Source organism: Engystomops pustulosus, chromosome 2 (assembly GCF_040894005.1).
Source record: "Engystomops pustulosus chromosome 2, aEngPut4.maternal, whole genome shotgun sequence".
NCBI lineage: Eukaryota > Metazoa > Chordata > Amphibia > Anura > Leptodactylidae > Engystomops > Engystomops pustulosus.
In genome coordinates this window covers 36,386,738-36,409,293 of record NC_092412.1, presented here as the reverse complement: position 1 = coordinate 36,409,293, position 22,556 = coordinate 36,386,738, and the positions used below count along the sequence as shown (strand labels likewise).

Genomic DNA, 22,556 nt, shown 5'->3' with positions numbered 1-22,556 from the left:
AGAGAGAACAGCTCCATCCTCCTCATAGTGGCAGAGCTGTGTTACTACAGTTCAATTCCCATTCACTTGGAAAGAGGAGCTTGGATGCAGTACCCTGGTCCAGCCACTATACTAAAGATTCAGCTGTTTTTTTGGCCCCTTTCTCTGTGTTGAATGTGGTGCTGGAGGCAGTGAAGGAGCAGAGCTTCGAAAACCATCCCATCTTATGGATAAGTCATCAATACCTGGAAGCCCAACCTATTGGTTGTTTGCCAGGAAACCACTTCCATATAAAAATTGCAAAACCTTGAGAATAAATTTAAAATTTTTTAAAATGTGAATAATTATATATGCATACATACAGTGAGAATGGAAAGTATTCAGACCCCTTTACATTTTTCACTCTCTTTTTTTTTCTCATTAATGAACACTTTGCACCCCATCTTGACAAAAAAAAAAAAAAATGTAGATATTTTTCCTAATTTATTAAACCATATCACATGGTCATAAGTATTCAGCCCCTTATACTGTATATAACCATAAAACCAGCCCCATGATAACAATGTGTACGAAAAAAAATTAGTTTCACCATCTTTTGATGACGCCTTACACAGCTTTGTTCACCGAAGTATGAAAAAGTTATTAGTGCCAAAATAGGGTGAAACTATTATTTTTCATACACATTGTTATAATTTTTGCGAATGTATTCTGCGAATTATGCAAATACGTTTTACAAGGTGTTAAATGGAAAACAATACCTCCTTTTGCTACCGTGAAAGGCAGCCCCCTTAACACCAAGTATGACCTACAAGAAGTCTCCCAACTGTAGACAGCAATATTTCGACCTGGTTGGTTCTCCTCAGTACAGCGTAGGGAACTGGATTGGCTGTGAGAGAGGCTATGGATTAGGGTCAGTCAGAAGGGAAGAGTTCTCCTTAATCATGTTTTTAGACTTCTTGTAGGTAGGTCATACTTGGTGTTAAGGTGGCTGCCTTTCAAGGTAGCAAAAAGAGGCATTGTTTTCCATTTAACACCTTGGAAAATGTATTTGCATACTTCCCAGATTTCCCTAGTGGAGCGTCCATGTCTTTAAGTCTCCACATGCCTTTAAGGTGGCCTTAATTGGCAAAGTCTCCATAAGGAGAACTCGTACTTTCTGACCCTGAGAATGTATTAAAACACAATAAAACCTATATGAATTTGATATCCAAACCAAAGCAGATGTATCATTTGGAGTGCACAGTTGCAAAAACTGAGCCCATAAGAAACAAATGCAGTTTTTGCCAATTTCACCACATTTGGAAATTTCCAGCTTCCCAGTACACGGCATGGAATAATAAATAATGTCACTCAGAAGTAAAATTTGTTACTCAGAAAATAAGCCCTCACACAGGCTAATTAAACTGATTGGACTTAATTAGGAAAGGCAAACCCCTTTCTATATAACACCTCACAGTGCATTTCAGAGCACATAAGAAACATAAGGTCTAAAGAACTGCCCAAGGAACTGTCTATGGTAGAGTGTGCCGACGGAAGCCTCTCCTCAGTGCAAGACATATGAAGGACTCCCAGGCTATGAGAAATAAGAATCTCTGGTCTGATATGATGAAGACTGAACTTTGTGGTATTAATTCTAAGCATTGGAGAAACCCAGACGCTGCTCATCACCTGACAAATAAAATTCCAACAGTGAAAAATGGTGATGGCAGCATCATGTTATGGGGGCAGAGACGGGACGCCTGGTTATAATTGAAGGAAAGATAAATGTGGCCAAGTAGAGAAACAACCTGGAAGAAACCTCTTCCAGAGTGCTCTGGACCTCAGACTGGGCCGAAGTTTCACCTTCCAACAAGACAATGACCCAAAGCACACAGCTAAAATAACAAAGCAGAGGCTTCAGAACATCTCTGTGACCATTGCTAACTGGCCCAGCCAGAGCCCTGACCTAAACCCAAATGAGCATCTGTGGAGAAACTTGAAAATGGCTTCCACCAATGTTCACCATCCAACCTGAGGGAACTGGAGAGGATCTGCAAGGAAGAGGTAGAGGATCCCCTAGGTGTGAAAAACTTGTTGTATCAAGACACATGGCTGTACTAGCTCCAAAACTGCTTCTACTCGCTACTGAGCAAAGGGTCTAATGTGATATTTCAGTTTTTGTTATTTAATAAATTTGTAAAAATATCTACATTTCCGTTTTTTTTCTGTCAAGATCTTTTTTTGATCTTATCAATTGGCTGCAATGAAACAAAGAATGAAAAATTTTAAAGGGGTCTGAATTCTTTCCATACCCACTGTATATGATACATACATATATACATACATACATACATACATACATGAATATACACATACACATTCTAGATATAACATAACATCTATATGTATTCACATTGGAGTTGCTCTCCTTGGATGAGAAGTCGGAGGGTTACTGAAGGGTTATGTAGAGAAATATTTTTATAAGTTAAAGTCTTCGGCAAAGCCTTTCCACCCAGTCCCAGGGGGGATCGTGCAGATCCAAAGCTGAAATATATAGAATAATAAAAGTAAAAAGAAACAGGCAGCAATTGTTATAAGTCATATCGGAGCTGTCACACCCAGATCCCTGAATTCTTTATCAGTTACATATGGCTCCTGCGCTGTCATTGAAAATGGGAATGTGCAACCTGAGACCCTTCTATCCATGAAAATAAAGTTGCGTTAAAGCCCTTGGCCGTGAGAGGGGTTAAAGAAATCCGGTAGTGTTTTCCTCCCAGCGTATGGCCTGGCTGTAACAATATACTGGGCCGTGCAGGGCCAGCATTTCTTTGGTGGGGCTGTTTTCCTACACTCAGAAGAGTGATGATTATTTTACACATGTGTTGCCTAAGTGCTCTCCCAGGACAAGGCATTTACATGTCAGCAGCGCTAGTTTTATGGTCCGTTTTGGAGAAGTAGACATATCGTTGACAATACAAAGAAGACATAGGGTCATGTTCCCCGAAAATTAAAAAGGTTGAAAAACATGGCTTTTTTCTTAAAAATAAAATAAAAAATTGCTTAATAGATTGTGTGCATACCTTTTATCTTCCTATTTGTAAAAAAAAAATATTTAATCCTCCTATTTGGCTCCTGCTATTACCAGGGGCTTCTGTGACATTAAATAGATTTCTTATTGTCCCAAATAGCCTTATCTACCATTTTGTTTTCATGCATTATGAACCAAAGATACCTTGAGAGTGCTGTTGCTACACTGATGCAGAAACATATCTTGTTTAATACCTTATCTGAGAGGTTTTGCTCAAAAAACAATTAAATTCAGGACCTTGGGAAAGCACAATTACACGCTGAGCTTTCTGAACTGTGCAGACAGGACTAATCAATCTGAACTGGATACACAACATGGTGATGGTGCAGCAATTGATTACTTCTGCTTGTCGGGGACAACACAGTGATGACCTATTCTCTGTGTATGCTGGGCAGGACAAGGCTAGAGAGAGCATAATTATGGTAAGAGGAGAGCGCCGAGGCAGCCACAGGAGCGACAGCGCCTCATATCATAATTTTATAATTGTTTTTTTCCGCAAAACCACTTGGTTCAGGGGTTGAACAAGATATGTTTCTGCACCAGTGTAGCTACAGCATTCACAAGGTATGGTTTTGCTTCATAATCCTTAAAAGGAAATGGTAGGTTTCCTTTTAATAAAATCGTTAACACTTGGCTGGCTCTTGGTTTCCCGCATATTCCGGAAGAGCAAGGTATTCTTCCCAGGCTCCAGTGCACCCCCACGCAAGTGTCACCAGCAACAAAGATTTGTGGGTAAATTATCTGTATCAAGGCTTGTTTTATTAATTTGCGGCACAAGATTTAGGCTATTTGGGCTATTATATACTAAGCCACAGGTACAAGCCCCTAATGTGTTCCCTTTAAAAGGGTAATCCCCTATCCAACTGTCACAAGAACATGAATCCCATTCTCACTATTTGATGGAAAAACAGCTTGAGAATGCATCCTGCTGCTCCATTTTGTACAATGGGAACATTGGAGATTCAATTAGTAAGAACAAAACTCACATCCTTGTATAATAATTCCTTTATTTATATAGTGCACACAGATTACGCAGCATAGCACAGAGCTTCCCAAATCAGTCCCTGTCCCCAATGGGGCCACAATCTTATCAACCTACCAGTATGTTTTGGAGTGCGGGAGGAAACCGGAGGACCCGGAGGAAACCCACGCAAACACAGAGAGAACATACAAACTCTTTGCAGATGTTGACCCTGGGACTTGAACCCAGGTTCCCGAGCGCTGCAAGGCTGTAATGCTAACCACTGAGCCACAGTGCTGCCCTATCAGTTGGGGTTCCAGCAGTTGAACCCTCACCAATCAGATTGTTATCCTGTGGATAGAGGGTAACAATCAATCTTGGGTCATCCCAATCACCACCTTTGGTCTACAAGTTAGGTATGGTTTGCTTAGAGAAGAAAATTTCCTTGCACTGTCTTTAAATGGAACCTGTCATCAGCAATTGGCCAAATAAACCACTACCAGTATATTGTCCAGCAATGTAAAACCTTCTAGTTTTTGTTTCTTTCATGATCCAGTGTGGTGGCATCCTCCACAAAATCAACTTTGAACTGGGATGTAAATTGCTTGTATGAAGTCAAGGAGGCGGAGAGTTTTACACTGAAGTCAAGGTGGTGAGCTCTGAATGCCTCCTCCTCTGTGATTGATATAAGTCTTCAGAAGATCTGGTTAGTGATGTCTCTAGACGCAGGAGCATCAATTACAGTGGAGGGGGCTTTCTGAGGAAGAGAGAGCTTGACTTCAGTGTTAAAACTCTCCACCTCCTTGACTTTATACAACCACCACACTGGACCATGAAAGAAACATGATCGTGTCTAGCTGCTTGGCAACCTACTGTTAGTGGGTTATTAGCTCAATTTCTGCTGACAGGTTCCCTTTAAATTTCAATGGGCACAAACTATTTATTAGTGCCATGTAGAGGGCTTTATGTGGAACAATTAGTGGTTTGCCATGAATTTCGAACCTGACAGACTTCCTATAAAAGGCCCATAAACTTGTTGTAGGTTTGATGCATTTGGAATAATGAAGGAAAAAATTCCTTGTTTTTGCATAAGCCCCAGGTTTTGGCTACAAAAAAAAAGCAAAGAGAGAAACAATGTAAGCAAAAGAACATCAATACAACACTGTTCTGACCTAAAACGCGTCAGATATTAAATGTTTCTTCAATAACAGCAGTTTTCTAGCTATTGGAGCGCTGCCAGTCCTATTTATAACTCTACGTGCTGAGAGCGAATAAAAACCAGAATTTTCTACTATTTGTTGCTATTGTGCGACGGACATCCAGCAGGTAAAACGCGCAAGATAATAATATCATGTAACATCTGCTCTCAGTTTGTCCCTGTCCCTGAAGTCATGTCATCTATCAGACTTTTGGAACGTGATCTATTGTAATACAAACCCCCCATGATGTTGTGCACAGTTGTGGTCAGTTTTTGGCGTACAGTCTCTGGAACGCGTCATGTCATCATTATTGGCGCAGAGGATTGCTGGACCCAACAAACAAAGGGAGGAATTGTTACTTTGTACATAAATGTGGTCATTGTCCAAAATAAGGGGCGCAGTATAAATCTTCAATTTAATCTATTCATTTTTTTTTTCCTCCAGATCCAAGCCAGAAGCCATTTAAACGGAAACGCTCGATCATAAACTGGACCTTCTGGCGCGGTTCAAGCTCTCAGCTGGATAACATCCCTCTTTCTCCAACCTCTTTAACTCCTGGAAAGCTTTTTGGACTTTCTTTGCCAACCATATGTGAGAATGATAACCTGCCCAAAGCTGTCATGGTGAGCACAATTTCTGTATCGTTTTGGTGAACTGGAAATGCGTCAGCTGTATAAATGGTTAAACATGGGACTTTTCTATACATGCCATATAAATCACAGGGCACTTGTATAAATGTGGGTGGTCACCAGTGGTGTAACTTACAGGAAATCTACCATTTGTTTTCATGCATAGCATGAGAATGCTGTAGCTACACTGATGCAGAAACATATCTTGTTTAATCCCTGATCTGAGTGGTTTTGCTCAAAAACAATTCTAAATTACTGTTTCACTGAGCTTCCTGGAGTGTCCAGACAGGACAAATTAACCTGAGCTGGATGATTCATATACAGTGGGGATGGTGCAGCGATTGATTACTTCTGCCTGTCAGTGACAACACAGCGAATACAACATTCTCTGAAGCAGTGCATAATTAAGGTAAGAGGAGAAGAAGCGCCAAGTCAGACACAGAAGCGACAGAGCCTTGTTATCATAAATTTATAATAGTTTTTTCATCAAAATCACTCAGTTTAGGGATTAAACAAGATATGTTTCTGCATCAGTGAGGCTACAGAATTCTCAAGGTATGTTTGGTTCACAATGCATAAAAACAAATGGTAGATTTCCTTTATAACTATAATGTATTGTTTGGAGTACTAGTTTTCTGATATAGATAAGGTACACCACATGGGCCGCCTAGGCCTCTTGGGCCCAGTTGCAACTGCAACTCAAGTTACACCCCTGCTGGTCACTGGTTACAATAAACCACAATGAGTGAAAATGCATCCACCACCAAAGAACATATACTACCACCTTCAGTGGTCCAATAAATGAGAAGCCCATGGTACATAGTAGTAGATAAGAATATGGGTGGTCAATGTAGCCCCCTGGGGCCCAAGGCTCCAAAAGCTTATGGCCACTCACCAAGTTTGATGCTGCCCTATAGAGAGCCACCAACACTTTACTCCTCCAACATGTATACTGGCTTTTGACATAAACCACAAAAATGGCAAAGAGTCATTCCAGGACCCCCAAAGGTCCATGAACTTAGAGCCTACAGAAGGTACTATCCCTTTACAAAAGTACTCCATGAAGGTAGTGTCAAACCATTACAAAAATCGACTGTTGGGGGTCCGCTATTTTCATGCAGCCCAGGGTCCTTATCAGTCTTAAAGGAACACTCCAGTCAAAGCTCATTCATTGAATAATACATGGTGTATGGTCTGATGAGGGGAGCAGGACCCATTTTCATTGTATTCCTAGAACCTTGCTAGAACCTGGAGTCCTGCTTCCCCCTTCAGACCCTGCACAAGTTAAAATTCAATGAATCCGCTGTGATTGGAGTGTTCCTTTTATTCAATCCTACCCACCATAAACTGCTGCAGATGTATAACGTTTATAATGAATTTGTTGGGAGCTGCATTCATATTTTTAGCAAGCTTCAACTAGTGGCTGTTGCACGGAGAGTGATTTATGATTTAACAAAGTTTTATGGTTTACCAGAGCCCCCCCCGTGTTCTAGCTTCACAGGCTGTTACACTACGCAGGAGCAATTTCCCTTCCCACTGTGTGCTAAAACTTCCTGTGCTGCAGTGAGCTGACATCAGGAAGTGGGAGTGGGAAGTGCTGAGGGAGGAGGGGAGACCATTGTAACAGCCTGTGAAGCTGCAACACAGAATGGCTCTGGTAACACCCCCAGGATCATTTAAAAAAACGAGACCATGGATAACAAATACAAGAGGATTTCCACAGTCTCGGTGCCTGGATCTATGAGTAAGTGAGGTCTATTATGCTTGGTTTATATTATAGATTTTCCTTTCTCCAATGCTATAGTCTTGATGCATAGACTTTTGGCCACAAAGAGGTAACCACTGACTTGATAAATGCCTAGGGGCCCCCCGGTGGCTGAGGGCTGCAGTAGATCATAGTCTACACGAAACATGTTTTATTCCTTGCTAACCACTCAAGATCAGTCCTAACCCCTTTAAGACAAATGATCATTTCACACATGAGAACAGATCCGGCGGTAACTTGCGCTATGTAAGTAAAACAAAGTGTCTGTAAAAGGAGAAATTCATCTTCATTTACAGTCATTTTCTACAGTGTTCTACGTGTTCGGAAAAAAATGTGGCTGCTAAACGTTAGCATGGCTTTAAGGAACTGGCACGGTGTAGACATAATCTTTGATTATACATTGCGTGTTGTGAACGTTCGTGTCATATGATGTATGACTAGGCTGTCTGTACGTGACAATGTAAGCATAGCCCAAAGTACAAGGGCAATGTATTGCACTGTAGATCTGACTGCCGAGCACGTACAGGCACATGCAGGTCCAACCATCACTAACTGCAATTCATGATGCAGCTACACGTCCATATTCTGCTTTCCGGCACATGTGAAGGTCATTTTTATAGGGGAACTCGGCCCTAAAATCCAAAGAGTATCGAGGTTTTGTCTGTTTGGGCAAATTGGACCTCCATTGGAACTCAAGTTTGAATGATCCTCCATCTTGTTGTGGCTAAGGTCAACTCTAGTCAAGCCTCATCATCTCCAGTAAGGACAAAAGATCAGACATGTGGAAATTTCAACATGCCTGATCATTTCCCCAAAAGAGTTACAATTGGTGTACCCGACTTTACGACAAATATTAGGTTTAGACAACTTTTCTCTTGTTTGTAATTAAGTTAAATGGATTTTTTTTATTGAGTATCCCCTCCCATACTCCCCTAGACCATCACCCATCCAGGAATGATGATTAATATCAGATGGGTGGTACTTGAAAAGTCTGTAGTGTTGTGACTAGAGCTACTACCTCTTTACTTCTTACCTACCAATGTTGTTGCAACAAAGTCCCATTTACTTGATTTGATACCAATACTGGTGATCAAAAAGCTGATCAGTTGGGTGCTGGAATCTGATCTCTATTGGCAGACAAATGGATCACCTACAGGGGTGTAACTAGGAGAGGTTGAGCCCCATAGCAAACTTCCAAATGAGGCCCCTTTCCCCTATAAATAATATACATACATGCTCACACATGTTTTCTACAAATACACACATTTATACACAGATATATACTATATACATACAGCATATACACACATACATATATTACCATATACAGGCAGTCCCCAGGTTACATACAAGATAGGTTCTGTAGGTTTGTTCTTAAGTTGAGTTTGTATGCATGTCGGAATCGTATACTTTATTATTGTAACCCCAGTCAAAAATTTTTTGGTCTCTGTGACAATTGGATTTAAAAAATGTTGGGTTGTCATAAGAACCAGGAATAACAATAAACCTTAATTACAGCCACCATTGATAACTGTTAAAGCTGTTTATTGTAGCCTAGGACTAAAGTACAGTAAATTACCAAAATCCAGAGATACGTTTGTAACTAGGGGTCGTCTGTAAGTCAGGTGTTCTTAAGTAGGGGACCACCTGTACACATATCACATATACACACACGCATATATTACCATACACACATATCACATATACACACACGCATATATTACCTTATACGCACATACGGTAAATTCACACATACTTACAATACCATATACACACCTAATACCCCAAATGCCAGGGTCCCCCTGATACTGCGGGCCCCATAGCAGTTTCTAGGGCTGCTACCCCTGTAGTTACGCCCCTGATCGCCTATCCTAAAGTGATCAGATAAAAAAATCCTGGAACTCCCTTCAAAGATTTTCTCGTTTGGCTTCTGTGTGTAAATATATTTTCTTTATCTTTAGGATATGTTATCCGTCCTTTGCCAAGATGGACCCTTCACAAGAGGCATCTTTAGACGTTCCGCTAATGCAAAATCCTGCAAAGAGATGAAAGAACGGCTCAACTCTGGATTTGATGTTGATTTTGCGTGTGAATCCATCTTTGTCACGGCATCTGTGTTTAAGGTATGTGTGCCCTAAAGCAGGGGAGTCCCCAAGGGTAAGGGTTAGATGATGGTTAACGTTACAGATGTTGGGTGTCATGAGGGGCACCAATGAGACATCTGTAAATTAATATGGAGAGAAGGGGCAGAGAAACTAACCTTTGTCTCATAGTTTCATAGTAGATATGGTTGTAAAAACACACAGGACCATCGTTTCTAACGATAGCTTAGGATACATGGATACCGTAGATGATAGGTAGGAAGGTAGGTAGGTTGATAGATAGATATGAGATGGATGATAGATGATGGATTTATAGATAGATAGGAGATAGATGATGGATAGATTTATAGATGGATGGATACCTGGATTGATATGAGATAGAATAGCTAGATGGATATATGGAAATAGATGGATATGAGATGGAATAGATGGGTAGATAGATGGAAATAGATGGATGGATGGCATGTTTCCAGTCTACACGTTGACATTCTTCAGTGCTTTCTGGTATCCTCTGTTATATTTTAACTTCTCTCTTCCCGTTCTCAGGATTTCCTTCGGAATATTCCCGGCAGTGTCTTTTCATCTAAACTCTGTGATAAATGGGTTTCTGTGCTGGATCAAGGCAGTCAAGCAGAGAAGATAAAAGCAGTGAAGAAGTGAGTATTTACCTATTTTACTGCTTTTACATATTTCACTCCATTATAAAGAGCTCCTTCAGCGAGATGTGAAATTCTCCTGCCGGCTCTGATTCTTGACCACACTGTTCATCATCCGAAATGTTGATATGGATGTAAACTTCTTTTCCATGAATGGACTTGTTTTATCCATCAAGATTTTTGAAATCCGATTGCCGGAAAAAGATCTTCAAGTGGGATCATAATCACTCCAAAACAAAAAAGGGAGAAAACATTTCAATACCACCCAGGGATATGCATATTTGGCAGGGTCCATTATGACTTTTAGATGGTGTTGCCAGCTGGTTGGCATTTTACTGGCCCAGAAGGTATTTTTACTGCTACGACCAAGAAGCTGGTTTTTTTAGTGTGTGTGCAACTACCAGATTAAAGGGACCTTTAACTGCCCCGCCAATATTTGCCTAAGATAAGTTAAAACAAATCCAAAATCGGGACTAGCCAACTTCCGGACTTCAAACAATTGTTTGAAGTCCGGAAGTTGGATATAGATATATAGATATCTATATATATATCTATATCTATATATATATCTATATCATATATATATATATATATATATATATATATATATATATATATATATATATATATATATATATATATATATTCAATTAAAAAAAAGAAAACTATATATTGTTAAAATAAAATAAGTATTCCGGAAAACCCTTAGAGGGCCAGGGCAGGTGTAGAAAAAAAGAATGAATACTTGCGCTATTCTGGTTCCCTTATTACTCCGGTACGTCTGGTTTTCATAGGACCTGCTTCAGCAAATGAGTGGCCTACTTGTACTAGTTTAGTTTTCCAGGGGTTTGCACTTCTTTTGTTATCTCCTGGACCCAGGAGGCGACTCATTGGCTGAAACAGGTCTAGTGACTACCAGGAACTTTTGGTTGAGAGTAGGCCTGAAAACTGGCAGTACTGGAGCAATGCTGAATCCCGGGCAGACTATATGTCCACCTCCAGCCCGCTAGGGTTTTTTTACATTCATGAAAAAGCCCTTTAAGAAAAAATACAAAGTTTTGACAGAATAGTAACAAAGTGATGGCTCTCATTTTGGGACATATACATATTAAACAAAAAAAAAAACTATAAATTTGGTATTGTGTGGAATTACAGGCTACTTGAGAAGCTTCCTCACGTGAACACTACACTGATGCGCTACTTATTCGGAGTCTTACATTGCATCGAGAAACGCTCCGAGAATAACCAGATGACGTCCTTCAATCTCGCTGTGTGCATCTCGCCTAGTCTTCTGTGGCTCCCTAACCCTTCTAGCCCCGAGGCTGAGGCCGAATTCACAAGAAAGGTAACATGTCTTATCTATATAGAACAATCATTGTCAAAAATATTGGTCATTATAAGTTCCTGAGGTCCTTTCTATTCCACCATTACATACTTCTATCAGTCTACAATTTCCAACCATGATTCCAGTGGCTTCTTCTGGCCAGAGAAGAGGCAAAGTTTTTGCAAGTCTGACCTGAAAGTGGGAAGTCTTGGTGGCAGGACTTAAATGTTATGATTTTTACAAAAATAATGTAGACATAAACACTTTTCAAAGACTGTTTCCTCCTTCTTCTTTCCAGGTGTCGATCCTCGTGCAGTTCTTGATAGAGAATTACTGCTTGGTTTTTGGAGACGACATCTCATTGTTATATGCCAACTTGTCATCTAAAGATGATAACCAAGAGGATAGCTCAGGTAAGGACTTACCTGTAAATACTAGCAGATTATAAAATCCATCATGTTTTGGGATAAATACACATAGGCCGATCTTAAAAATGGAAAACCCAATGAGGAATTTATATAAAACAAGTTTGTTTGGTTTTATTATTGTAGAGCACCACAAAGCTACATTTGCACATGTCACCCAGCCATAAGACATATAACAGACTGCTTTTTAACCATAATAGGCTCAAATTGCTAAAATCCTATAAAATCCAAATTAGTCACCAAAAAGATTCCTAATTATATAAATGCAAACAAGCGTCATCTGTGATGGAAAGAATGTGACTACAGGACTACGCCCAACATGAAGTATTGAATTCACTCAAAAATTATTCTAAAATATTCTGTGATGTTTTGCACTTGGAGGGTAAGGTTAAACTTGGAACCAGGAGTGCTTGCCAAATTAAAAAATTTGGGAGGGGGGGGGGAAATTGGTCAGGGGGGCAATATGGGGATTGCTGGGTAAAGGGGTTGGTCCCTAATTTCACACTTTAACAGGGCACAGGAATAAAACCCTAACAGGGTCCCCAAAATTACCTGTTAAAGTTGGGAGGGTTCTCTGCCCAGAGCTGTGGGTCATGTGACCTGCAGCTGTACTTTGGACTTACTGTGACACGCCATGTTCTGCTGGCCTCGGACAAATTGGACCATACTGTCACTCTCCTTCTGCGAAAACAACAGCAGGACACGGGCCATCAAAGGAAGTCCAGAGTCCTGCTGCTCGTGGGTCACATGAACTGCAGCAAACCCCGAACTTTAACAAGGTAACTATAATAACGATGACCCTATCAGGGCTTTATACTTCCCTTGTTAGGGTCATGCCTAATGGAGAGTTACATTTTGTCTTATGCTTGGAGCATAAGTTTTGGATTAATGGGTTGGAATCGGCATCTTCCTGCTGCGTGCCTTAAAACTTCCCTGGGATTGTAAGACATAATAGAAACATAAAATCCTTCCTCCAGAAAAAGGACAACTCTTATCCAATAGTAGAAGTAATAGATGGGGGATAACAAGGGACCAATCATTATTATTCTCTTCCTAAAGATACCGTATTAAAATTGTCAATTGTATTCAAATACGATACCAAGACCTTTCTTCTTCTTTTTCTTTTAGATATATGTTCCTTTAAGCAAATAGACTCATCGTATGATAGCCTGGAGAATGAACTTAATGATGATGGAGACTCCCCATATAGTGATCTTCCTACAAAGAGAAGTCATGACAATAGAAGTAGAGATTCTGTTTTAACGCTAAGTGATTGTGATCTGGATCACGTCTACAATGAAGAGAACCAGGCCTACAGCTCTTCTCGTGCACAACCTGTGAAGATGTCCGCAGTTTCTCACCATCGATCAGTATTACATGAGCAGTCTGAGGAGGACTCTCTGTGTTCCAATACTTCGGGGTACTCTTCTACTACTGATGTGAGGCGGCACCGACGTTCCTCGGAGCCTGCTATTGGGATCTTGGCATCTAGGTTCAGTCAACTTAATGAGTCTCCACAGGAGAATAACTCAAGTTGTGATGCTCTTCTCTCTCAGTCAGCTGAGGATTATCTCAAACAGCATCGCTTTCTTCAAGTGGAAGGCCAAAAACTTATAAATCGTAGTGTGACATTGGGGATTGACGTTAGTAAAAATGGTAACAAAAAGCAGACAGGTGACAAAAAAATCATCCCCAATAGACTTATGCCGCCCACTGCTTTGAGACTAAACATTTGCTCCCGAACTAGTTGTTCTAGTTTGTCTTCTCCTGGGACATCTCCTTCAGGGTCTTCACTGAGTTCCTTGGACAGTGCTTTTTCTCAGTTCTCAGACTTTTCAGTGTTAAATTTGAATGACGTGCCTTCACAATTGGACTGCACATTGCGGGAACACAAAAAACAAGTAGAACTCAGCCCAGATTTTCTTGGAGACCGTTCCTTTTCAGGATTTGTGGTGGCTGAAGAAGGCAAGCAACCTTCTAATGGTACCACATTTATAAATGGAAAAGATGGAGGCGATTTTCCAAACAATAAAATTTCAGTAAGTGCTCCACCCATTACATGGTTAAAAAATAGCCGATCTTCTGCAAAGATCTGGTCCTCAAAAAAGATGGACAAATATGAGGGCAGAAGCCAAACAGATACCAGCCATAGCACAAAAGCACTATCATCAAGTATACAGGAAATTTCAGAAGGTTTCCTGTTTAGAGAACACATAACTGTGCCAAGTTCAGAGTGTGGAGCCAAACAACCCCCTACAGGACTCAAAGCCAAAGGCTGTAAGGATGCCAAGGAAGTAAGTGGCCAAAAGCCCCAACCATATGGAGCAGACAAGGTTGTTCTTGACAAAAATGGGAACGGTGACAATGGGGTGAGTAGTAGCTCTTTGATATTCCCATCTCCTGTCTCTATCAACATTGAAATATCTTCTCACGGCCAGGACAGTGCCCAATTGCCACAAACACTTTTTCTCAATCCTAATATTTCATTGTTTAGTCAAAGGAACCGTCGAAAATCTACTAATTCTTGCTGCTTAGAAGAACCTGTGCTTCTCAATTCAAGCCTGAAGTCTTCTAGTGAACATTCGATCCACCAGCCTGATGAGGTCTTGTCTCGCACAAAAGAGGATAGCACCAAATCCTCACTCAGCAGGGATATCAGCATTCGTGTGGGTAGTTTTAAAAAAAATAAAGTGCTACCTTCCAACGTGGACACTGGAATTAGAATTGCCAATTGTGACTTGGAGAAAAACTTTTGCGTGTCTCCAAAGTTGACCACCAACGGTGAGGACTTCTTCCATTTGCCAGATGTACATAAACACATTAAAAAGTCACAAGAATGTGACGACCCAATCGCTAAAGGTGGCAGAGATTGGCACACAAAATGTTGCAATGACCCGAAATTTGAAGACATTGACCAAAGATTTTTTGCAGAAGAATCCTATGTATAGGGTTGGGTAAAGAGAACCCGACCTTCTTTGGTTGGTCCCAACGTCTCATTGGCTACACAGACTAATAGTTTTATTCATATATTATGAATCCATTGACTATGAAAGAGTATCATCTGTGTCTAATTTATGTGAATGAGTGTAGTGTGTTTTTTTATGAGATATTTACAGTATTTGACTTTCTTAGAAAATGTGTTTATGTGTTCCATTTTATTTCATTTACCTAAACATTGATGCTCATTCCAGCGTACATATGGGATCGGTATGTTATGTTTTGTCTGGAGGGGAATAAGGTTTAAGGCTCCCTGTCTACTGGTCTTATACTTTATATTATTAGGTTTGTATACAGAAAAGTGCACCCTAAATATTGTTTCCTCCAAAGAGGCTTCCCAAAAATCGTATTCTCTATGGAATGTTCTGTTTCTTTATATTTTGAGTCCAAAATTCCATAAATTTATCTTTTAAAACACTCATTTTCCCATTGTTCCCCACAACATCCCTATTTTCTGTTCTACATCCCCTGACCCCCAATAAACTTATCCTTTCGTTCTAATATTATAATTACCGTACTTCTATCATTGCCTTCAACCCCTCCTTGGCCCATTACTTTTTTGTCAATGCCTGTTTTTTTAAACAACGGTCCAGTCATGGGCTGCAAAAATTATCTTAAGTTATTAACCCCTTCTACTCTCTCCCTGGCTGTAGTATGCTATGAGCAGTATTTTTGAAGATCAATCAGAAAGGAAAGGGGTTAATTCTCACTGCCAGAGCTGTTTAAACACACACAGGGAGATTAGATATCTGAGCTCATGCAGACTCCATAGACACACCCTATACAGGCTGGAATATGCATCTCTATGAGAGGGAGTAGATTGATTTTTATTTTTTTTTTTACAAACTAAGCAGAATATGTTAATGAAGTATATTAGAAAAATGTTTACCACATCCCCCCACACACAATATAAAAAATTATCTCAAATGACCGATACACTTTAAGTCAGTATCTACAAGGGACAGTTACTTGGCACTTATTTTTCTCAGATCTTAAAACTTGACTGTTCTTTAGCATAGGTCTATTATATCAGAGCTGTGCCCACAACAATTTATCTACAGCGTTTGCAATGAGAGTCTGAGACACACCCCCTGTTTCATCATTGGTTCAGACTGCGGCTCTCTCCCCACCCCTGAAGCTTTACTTCTTCTGATTGGCTGCTGTGTATTGGTTTACCAGGACATAAGTGTGCGGAGAGCTGATAGAATGATAATAATGTACAGAAAATTAAAACTACCAGTAAAATAAAGTTGATCATCTGGAAGTTTTTGCACAAACCCTAATAGAAATGAGGCTTAGTAATGGACAGACTAAAGGGTCACTTTAATTCTATGTATAATACAAAAAAGAGCACTTTATTGCTGTAAATATACAATTCTAAATGATTCAGTACCAAATTTTGAACCTTTTAATACAAAACAAAACAAAAGTGTGGAATTTCACATTAAAACTGTTTTCTAGTTCACTTTAAAAAAAAAAAAAAAACTCTGGGAGATGAGACATAAGAAAGAGTTAAAAATATGCTTAGGGTTTCCCGATCCGGGTGTCTATGTGTATACTCCTAGACAGGAAGTGCTATGAATCACATGACGGCTGCAGCCAATCACATTCATAGATTGCACATGGTCCTTTCCCAGGGGTCTCTGAAGTATAAGCAGCTCTATAGCTGTAAGACGAGCTTCTCTACCCAGGTACCCCATGCTGAGTATGTATACAAATCCAAAAATATAAAGGGACGTTCTGATGGGTGCCTTTTTCATGAAAAGAATTCAATGTAACCTAGAATTTAACCATTTGTGCTAGTAGATGTTAGCGTTCTCTTTCAGCCGTGCAATATTGTGTGCTCAATGCTTGTGTCTCCAGTAATTTATGTTACGAGTCCTGTTATATTTAAGAATCTCATCTGCTTCATGAACTTGTACAGATCGTCCCGATGTCATTTCCATTACGATGCTATTATTAAAAGATGTGTATTTTTGTACTTGCGGAAGATGCTGCTAACCTTTCTATGGTTTTGTTCATCGGTTTGTTATGGCACTGATTCTAATGATATAAATATATGTATTCTATTGTATGGAGTAATAAAAGCCATTGTAACAGAACATTGTATGCGCCAGCGGAGGACTGAAGAGAACATTCTTGTGCTTAAACACCGAGGTATATCGGGTGGTTTTGTGTCTTTTTTTGGAAAAAAACTTGTGTTGTACTACAGGACTCCTAAACCAGTGACTGAGAAAGAGAAAGATGGATACAATGGATGGAGATGAGGTAGATGTGTACATACAAGTTGTGTCTATTGGATATCTATTGGGCAGGACTCTAAGGATATTTTCAGTGACAAAGATATCCTTGAAAATATCACTGAAAATATCCTTGGATGCTGCCTATTTTTCTATTAATAACTGTGGACTTTCTTTTTGGACCAAAAGGCTATGCCGTTGATCCCCTGGCATGGGTCCCAAATATATATCCAATAAAGAGGCATCACTCCAAGATACGTGGAAGAGGGTGAGTCTTTATTCCATAAAAGTGACTTTTCGGTGTTGTGGTACACCTTTTTCAAGCAACACCGAAATGTTGCTTCTATGGAATAAAGACTCACCTTCTTTCACCTATCTTGGAGTGCTGCCTCTTCATTGGATAGATGTCTATCTATCCAGGGGCGTAACTATAGCGGTAGAAGCTGCTATGGGGCCTGCAGTGTCAGGGGGCCCGGCAATTAATCTGACAAACTAAAGTATGGTGCAAGTGCACCATAATATTCATAGAATGTTACAGATTGTACAGATTATATGTATATAACAGTGCACATCTTGCACCGTACACAGCAAGAATCGGCAGCTCCGATAACAAAAGGCGGGAGGGAGAGGGAGGGGACAGCAGAATGACAGGACTACGTATCTCTCATCTCTAATTCCTACCATCTACTTCCCCATGTAGTCAGCAGCTACTGGGACAGATCTGTGTAAGTGCATAAATGTGTGTAAGAGTGTATAAATGTGTTAATATCCAAATATGTATATTTTCAGAGGGGGTAAAGGGGCCCCATTCAGAATCCTGTTACGCCCCATCTATCGTTCTCCTGGCTATAGTAGCCATCTCTGTTTCATATTAAGGTTGCATAAAATCCTAATGGTTTATAGTAGCTGTGTGATATATCAGTTTATCTATAGGAGATATCTATCTATCCATCTAAAACATATCTATTTATAAAGACAGTACTATGTAAAAAAAAAGCAGCACACCAACACAAAAATAAACTGAATATCTCGGCAAAGGGAGGTTTTATCATGACATGTGATTATTTAGTCTCAATTCAAAGAGCCAGAAATTGCTACTACTCCGCCCTCTATGTTGGGAGGAGGTAGGTGGTGCCGGGTGTGTAGTGGCCACTAGCCCCAGGTTCTAGCACAGGATGTAGCACAGTTTTTACGGCAGACAGGACAAGATCTGATGGATCCGGAAGGTGCCGGGATGTGGTTTGGATCATATGTTGACGCATGATGTATTTCCCTTTCATGCGTTGCTTCGCTTAATATCTTCTATTTATCCCACATCTATCCATCTGCCTGCACTAGCCCAAAGACCCTAAGATGTTCTGCCTCTAGACATAAGCCTCAGACAGCCACTGTGAGATATCAGGGCACATTTATCATGGGGCCAGGTAGTGCACCTATTTTATGCCTTACACCACCTCCACACCAAATGGGGGCGCAGCCGGTGGCAGAGAGGGCGCAGGCTATGGCGCAATTCTATGCCAGGTTAGAGCCTCCTGATCCGGCAGGGGGCAATGGTACATCATGCATAGTGCACCAGCGTATGATAAATGAGCCCCACTGACTATACAAGCTGTAGATCCACAGACATAAGTAGATAATAGTGTACTGCACGAAAAAGAGGGGTGCAAGGTGGGTGTCAAAACTTTCATGATGTATGACTTCTGCATATATGTCTGAAACGAGCTACAGATTCAGTATTCCACGAATTAACGCTCTACTGCAGTTGTGATGTCTCTCTTAGTTCACTATCCTAGTTTTGTCCTGTGGTGTCAATTTCTTATATATCCTTTTGATGATTTGATCCTCAATGATTTTCTTTTTTTGTAGAATATTTTGCCGCTATAATACACAGTTTCATCGACGGGTGACAAAGATGAAAAATTTATCTACTTTTATTGTGCCATTTTATAAAATGTATGTGTCATCCAATTTGATTTATACTTCACAATAGGTGGCGCTATTGAACAAATGACCATAGAGAATCATTGATGTTTTTTTTGTTTTTTTTTTTTACATCAATGCTCTCTTGAAGTCCTCGGTCACATGGCACTTTTAGTTGCATGCGGTGGTCCCCGATGAGCCGTATAGTCGTTGTATGTAATTGCAGAAGGTCAGGAGGAAGATATTCATGTAGCCCAATTATATTATTAGGAATTAGGATGACATGAAGCTGCAGAAAGGGTCTCCTTTGTAGCGGGTGGAGGAATAATAAGCTGCACATGTTGGAGACACACACAAGGATTAGGCTAAGTAACATCTCCTGATTCTAAGTTCCCCATTCATCCTTTGTATTCAACTGTGCAAAATACATTATCTTCAATAAGTCATGAGACTGAGGAACGAGGAGTCCTGGAGGAAGCGCAGGCATGTGGCCCATACTGGAAAACGAAACCAGATGTACGGGATTATGGAGGACCTGTGGATGCCACCAGTGCCCCTCTTATCATTACTAGTAGTGGAGGATCCTTCTTCCGGTCTGTGACTGAATTATTTTTGGTAGGGAAGCTGTTCCTCCCAATCCCCATTAAACATAGATGCTTGGTTCGGTGTTTTCAGTAGGGAGAAGGGATCAGGCTGTTGGCAGACAATCTCCATTCGTAGGGAAAGGATGAAGAATTGATATTCGTCCAGTTCCACCAAAACCATAAGATTATTCTAGCTGTCTGATGTCATGGTTATTATGGGGAGACGCTGCTTATCTGCAGCAAAAGGCCCCTTTACCATAATTGCTGCGTACAGATGGAACACTATGTACAATCTCCTCAGCTTCTCATTTGCTATAACAGAGGTGGCGGACCTATGGCACTGGTGCCGGAGGTGGCCCTCAGAGCCTTTTCTGTGGGCACCCAGGCCTTCACCCCAGCACAGAGTTTGACAGACAGGACTCAAGGTTTCCTCCTGTGGTCCAAGACAAACCAGGATGTGCCACGCTCAGCGCTATTTTAAAGCAACATCTTTGGCTGCCAGGACTACAGAAGGAGCGGGAAGGGGTGGATAGAGATGGTTTGTCATTTGAATTCCTGCTCTGGATACCCTGATCCTTCCTCTTCAGGGGACCCTGGAGGGAAGCTACAATCCAAATTTCTCCATCATCTTTCTATTGTATTGGTGTCCTCAGGATGACAATAAAATTGAAACCTGTGATACAGCAGGAATCAATAAATAATTGGCTTAAATTGGCATGTCAACACTTATAGGTGGGTTTTGGTTGTAGTTTGGGCACTCTGTCTCTAAAAGGTTCGCCATCACTGCACTATAACATGCTGCATACAGATAGGATACCATCTACAATCTGTTTATCTCCTCCTGCTCTATAACATGCTGCCTGCAGATAGGACACTATGTACAATCTGCTCAGCTCCTCCTGCTCTATAATATGCAGCCTGCAAATAATACACTATGTACCATCTGCTCAGCTCCTCCTGCTCTATAATATGCAGCCTGCAAATAATACACTATGTACAATCTGCTCAGCTCCTCCTGCTCTATAATATGCAGCCTGCAAATAATACACTATGTACAATCTGCTCAGCTCCTCCTGCTCTATAATATGCAGCCTGCAAATAATACACTATGTACAATCTGCCAAGTGCCTCCTGCTCTATAACATGTTGCCTACAGATAGGACACTATGTACATCTGATCAGCTCCTCCTGCTCTATAACATGTTGCCAGCAGATAGGACACTATATCCAATCTGATCAGCTCCTCCTGCTCTACAACATGCTGCCTGCAGATAAGAAACTATGTAGCAACCACTCATCTTCTCCTGCTCTACAACATGCCACCTGCAGATAGGTCACTATATACAATCTGCTCAGCTCCTCTTGCGCTATACAATGCTTCCTGCATAGAGGATGCCATGTATAATCTGCTCAGCTCCTCCTGTCTGCATAGGTCTCCTTCCTGGCATATGACAATTACTAAATTTTACTCTGGAATTTATACCCCAGGCATCTAGTGGAAATGATCACCACATGATCTTCCCAACTCAAGTAATCAAGATGACTGGGCCTCATTCACACTCACACCTATAATTGCGTCCAAACCCCTTAGTTAGGCTGCATTCCACTACAACTCTACCACCAGGTGGTGGGAATAGGTCACTATAAGTGCATCATTTGTATTATTATATGAATTGAAAGAGTTCATTTTATTTTTACACTAAATGTATTTTCCTGAGGTATAGCAGGCTTTCTTGTTGGCTGACACCCCAGGGTCTCTAGACAGAAAAAAAAACATTATATAAAGCCTCTGTCTACAGCTCTGGGTCTCATTTCTGAGATTTCTTGGTCCATATCATGGATTTGTTTCACTATTCATATTTCTGTGTCTCTGTCTGAGATTGCATTGCTGGTGCAGCAGAGCTGATAGAGCTCCATAGGAGATACTCCTCCATAGGCTGGTGCCACACGTAGCGCTTTGTCTGGGTTTGAAAACGCAAACGCAGACAAAGCCGCGCCGACCGCATCGGTGTTTCTATGGAAACGCCTGCGATCGGGAACGAGCCACCGGTGTTTTGCGTTAATTTAAACTCCTGCATTTTTGACAGGTTTGACCATTTATCTTAATTCAAACTTGTCAAAAACGCATGTGTTTTTTACAGACTGCTCAAATAATAAACACGTACTAACCCGGATCCGGATTGGCCCCTTTAATACCGCATACCCCAAAAATAAATAACCACACAGAAACCATTGCTTAACCATTCTCAATTGTGGGTTGACTCGGGGTCGGCCACAGCTTTATTGAAACCATTGATAATTTAACCATTTCTTTGTTTGAATATATACACACTTTTAACCATTCCACTTTACATAACACCAGATAACACCCTGTATGCCTGCCATATGTAAGGGCATGTAGGGCAGTGTTACCCCTAAAAAACCGCCCGCTGTGACAAAAATACACGAAAACTATATAAAAAGGGAGGGAGGGAAAACCGATGAAAAGAGTCACTGCTACTCAGAGTATTTGAGCATGTGCTCACCTCCTGTACCGCCCACATTACTAGCCACGCCCCCAGCACATCCCTCTGATGAATAAAGATAAGAGAGGGTAGAGCAATCTCCAATTAAAGGGGCCACACATCTTTTATTGTATCCAGACTGTTAGCCACCTTTGAGCAGTCATTAGCCCAACGGCTATGTGCCTAGGGGCTATCAAATCTGAA

At 40.7% G+C, this 22,556-nt stretch overlaps 1 protein-coding gene across 1 annotated transcript in view; it reads left to right on the top strand.

Annotated features, from left to right (window-relative positions):
* ARHGAP20 (Rho GTPase activating protein 20) overlaps positions 1-17,206 on the top strand; it is an 81,200-nt gene extending 63,994 nt beyond the window's left edge. The window contains exons 10-15 of the mRNA XM_072134253.1: positions 5,651-5,829; positions 9,562-9,723; positions 10,249-10,358; positions 11,514-11,703; positions 11,981-12,095; positions 13,236-17,206. Coding sequence (XP_071990354.1) covers positions 5,651-5,829; positions 9,562-9,723; positions 10,249-10,358; positions 11,514-11,703; positions 11,981-12,095; positions 13,236-15,055 — 2,576 coding nt within the window. The 3' untranslated portion in view covers positions 15,056-17,206. The remainder of the gene's footprint in view (positions 1-5,650; positions 5,830-9,561; positions 9,724-10,248; positions 10,359-11,513; positions 11,704-11,980; positions 12,096-13,235) is intronic.
* The last annotated feature ends 5,350 nt before the right edge of the window (positions 17,207-22,556 follow it).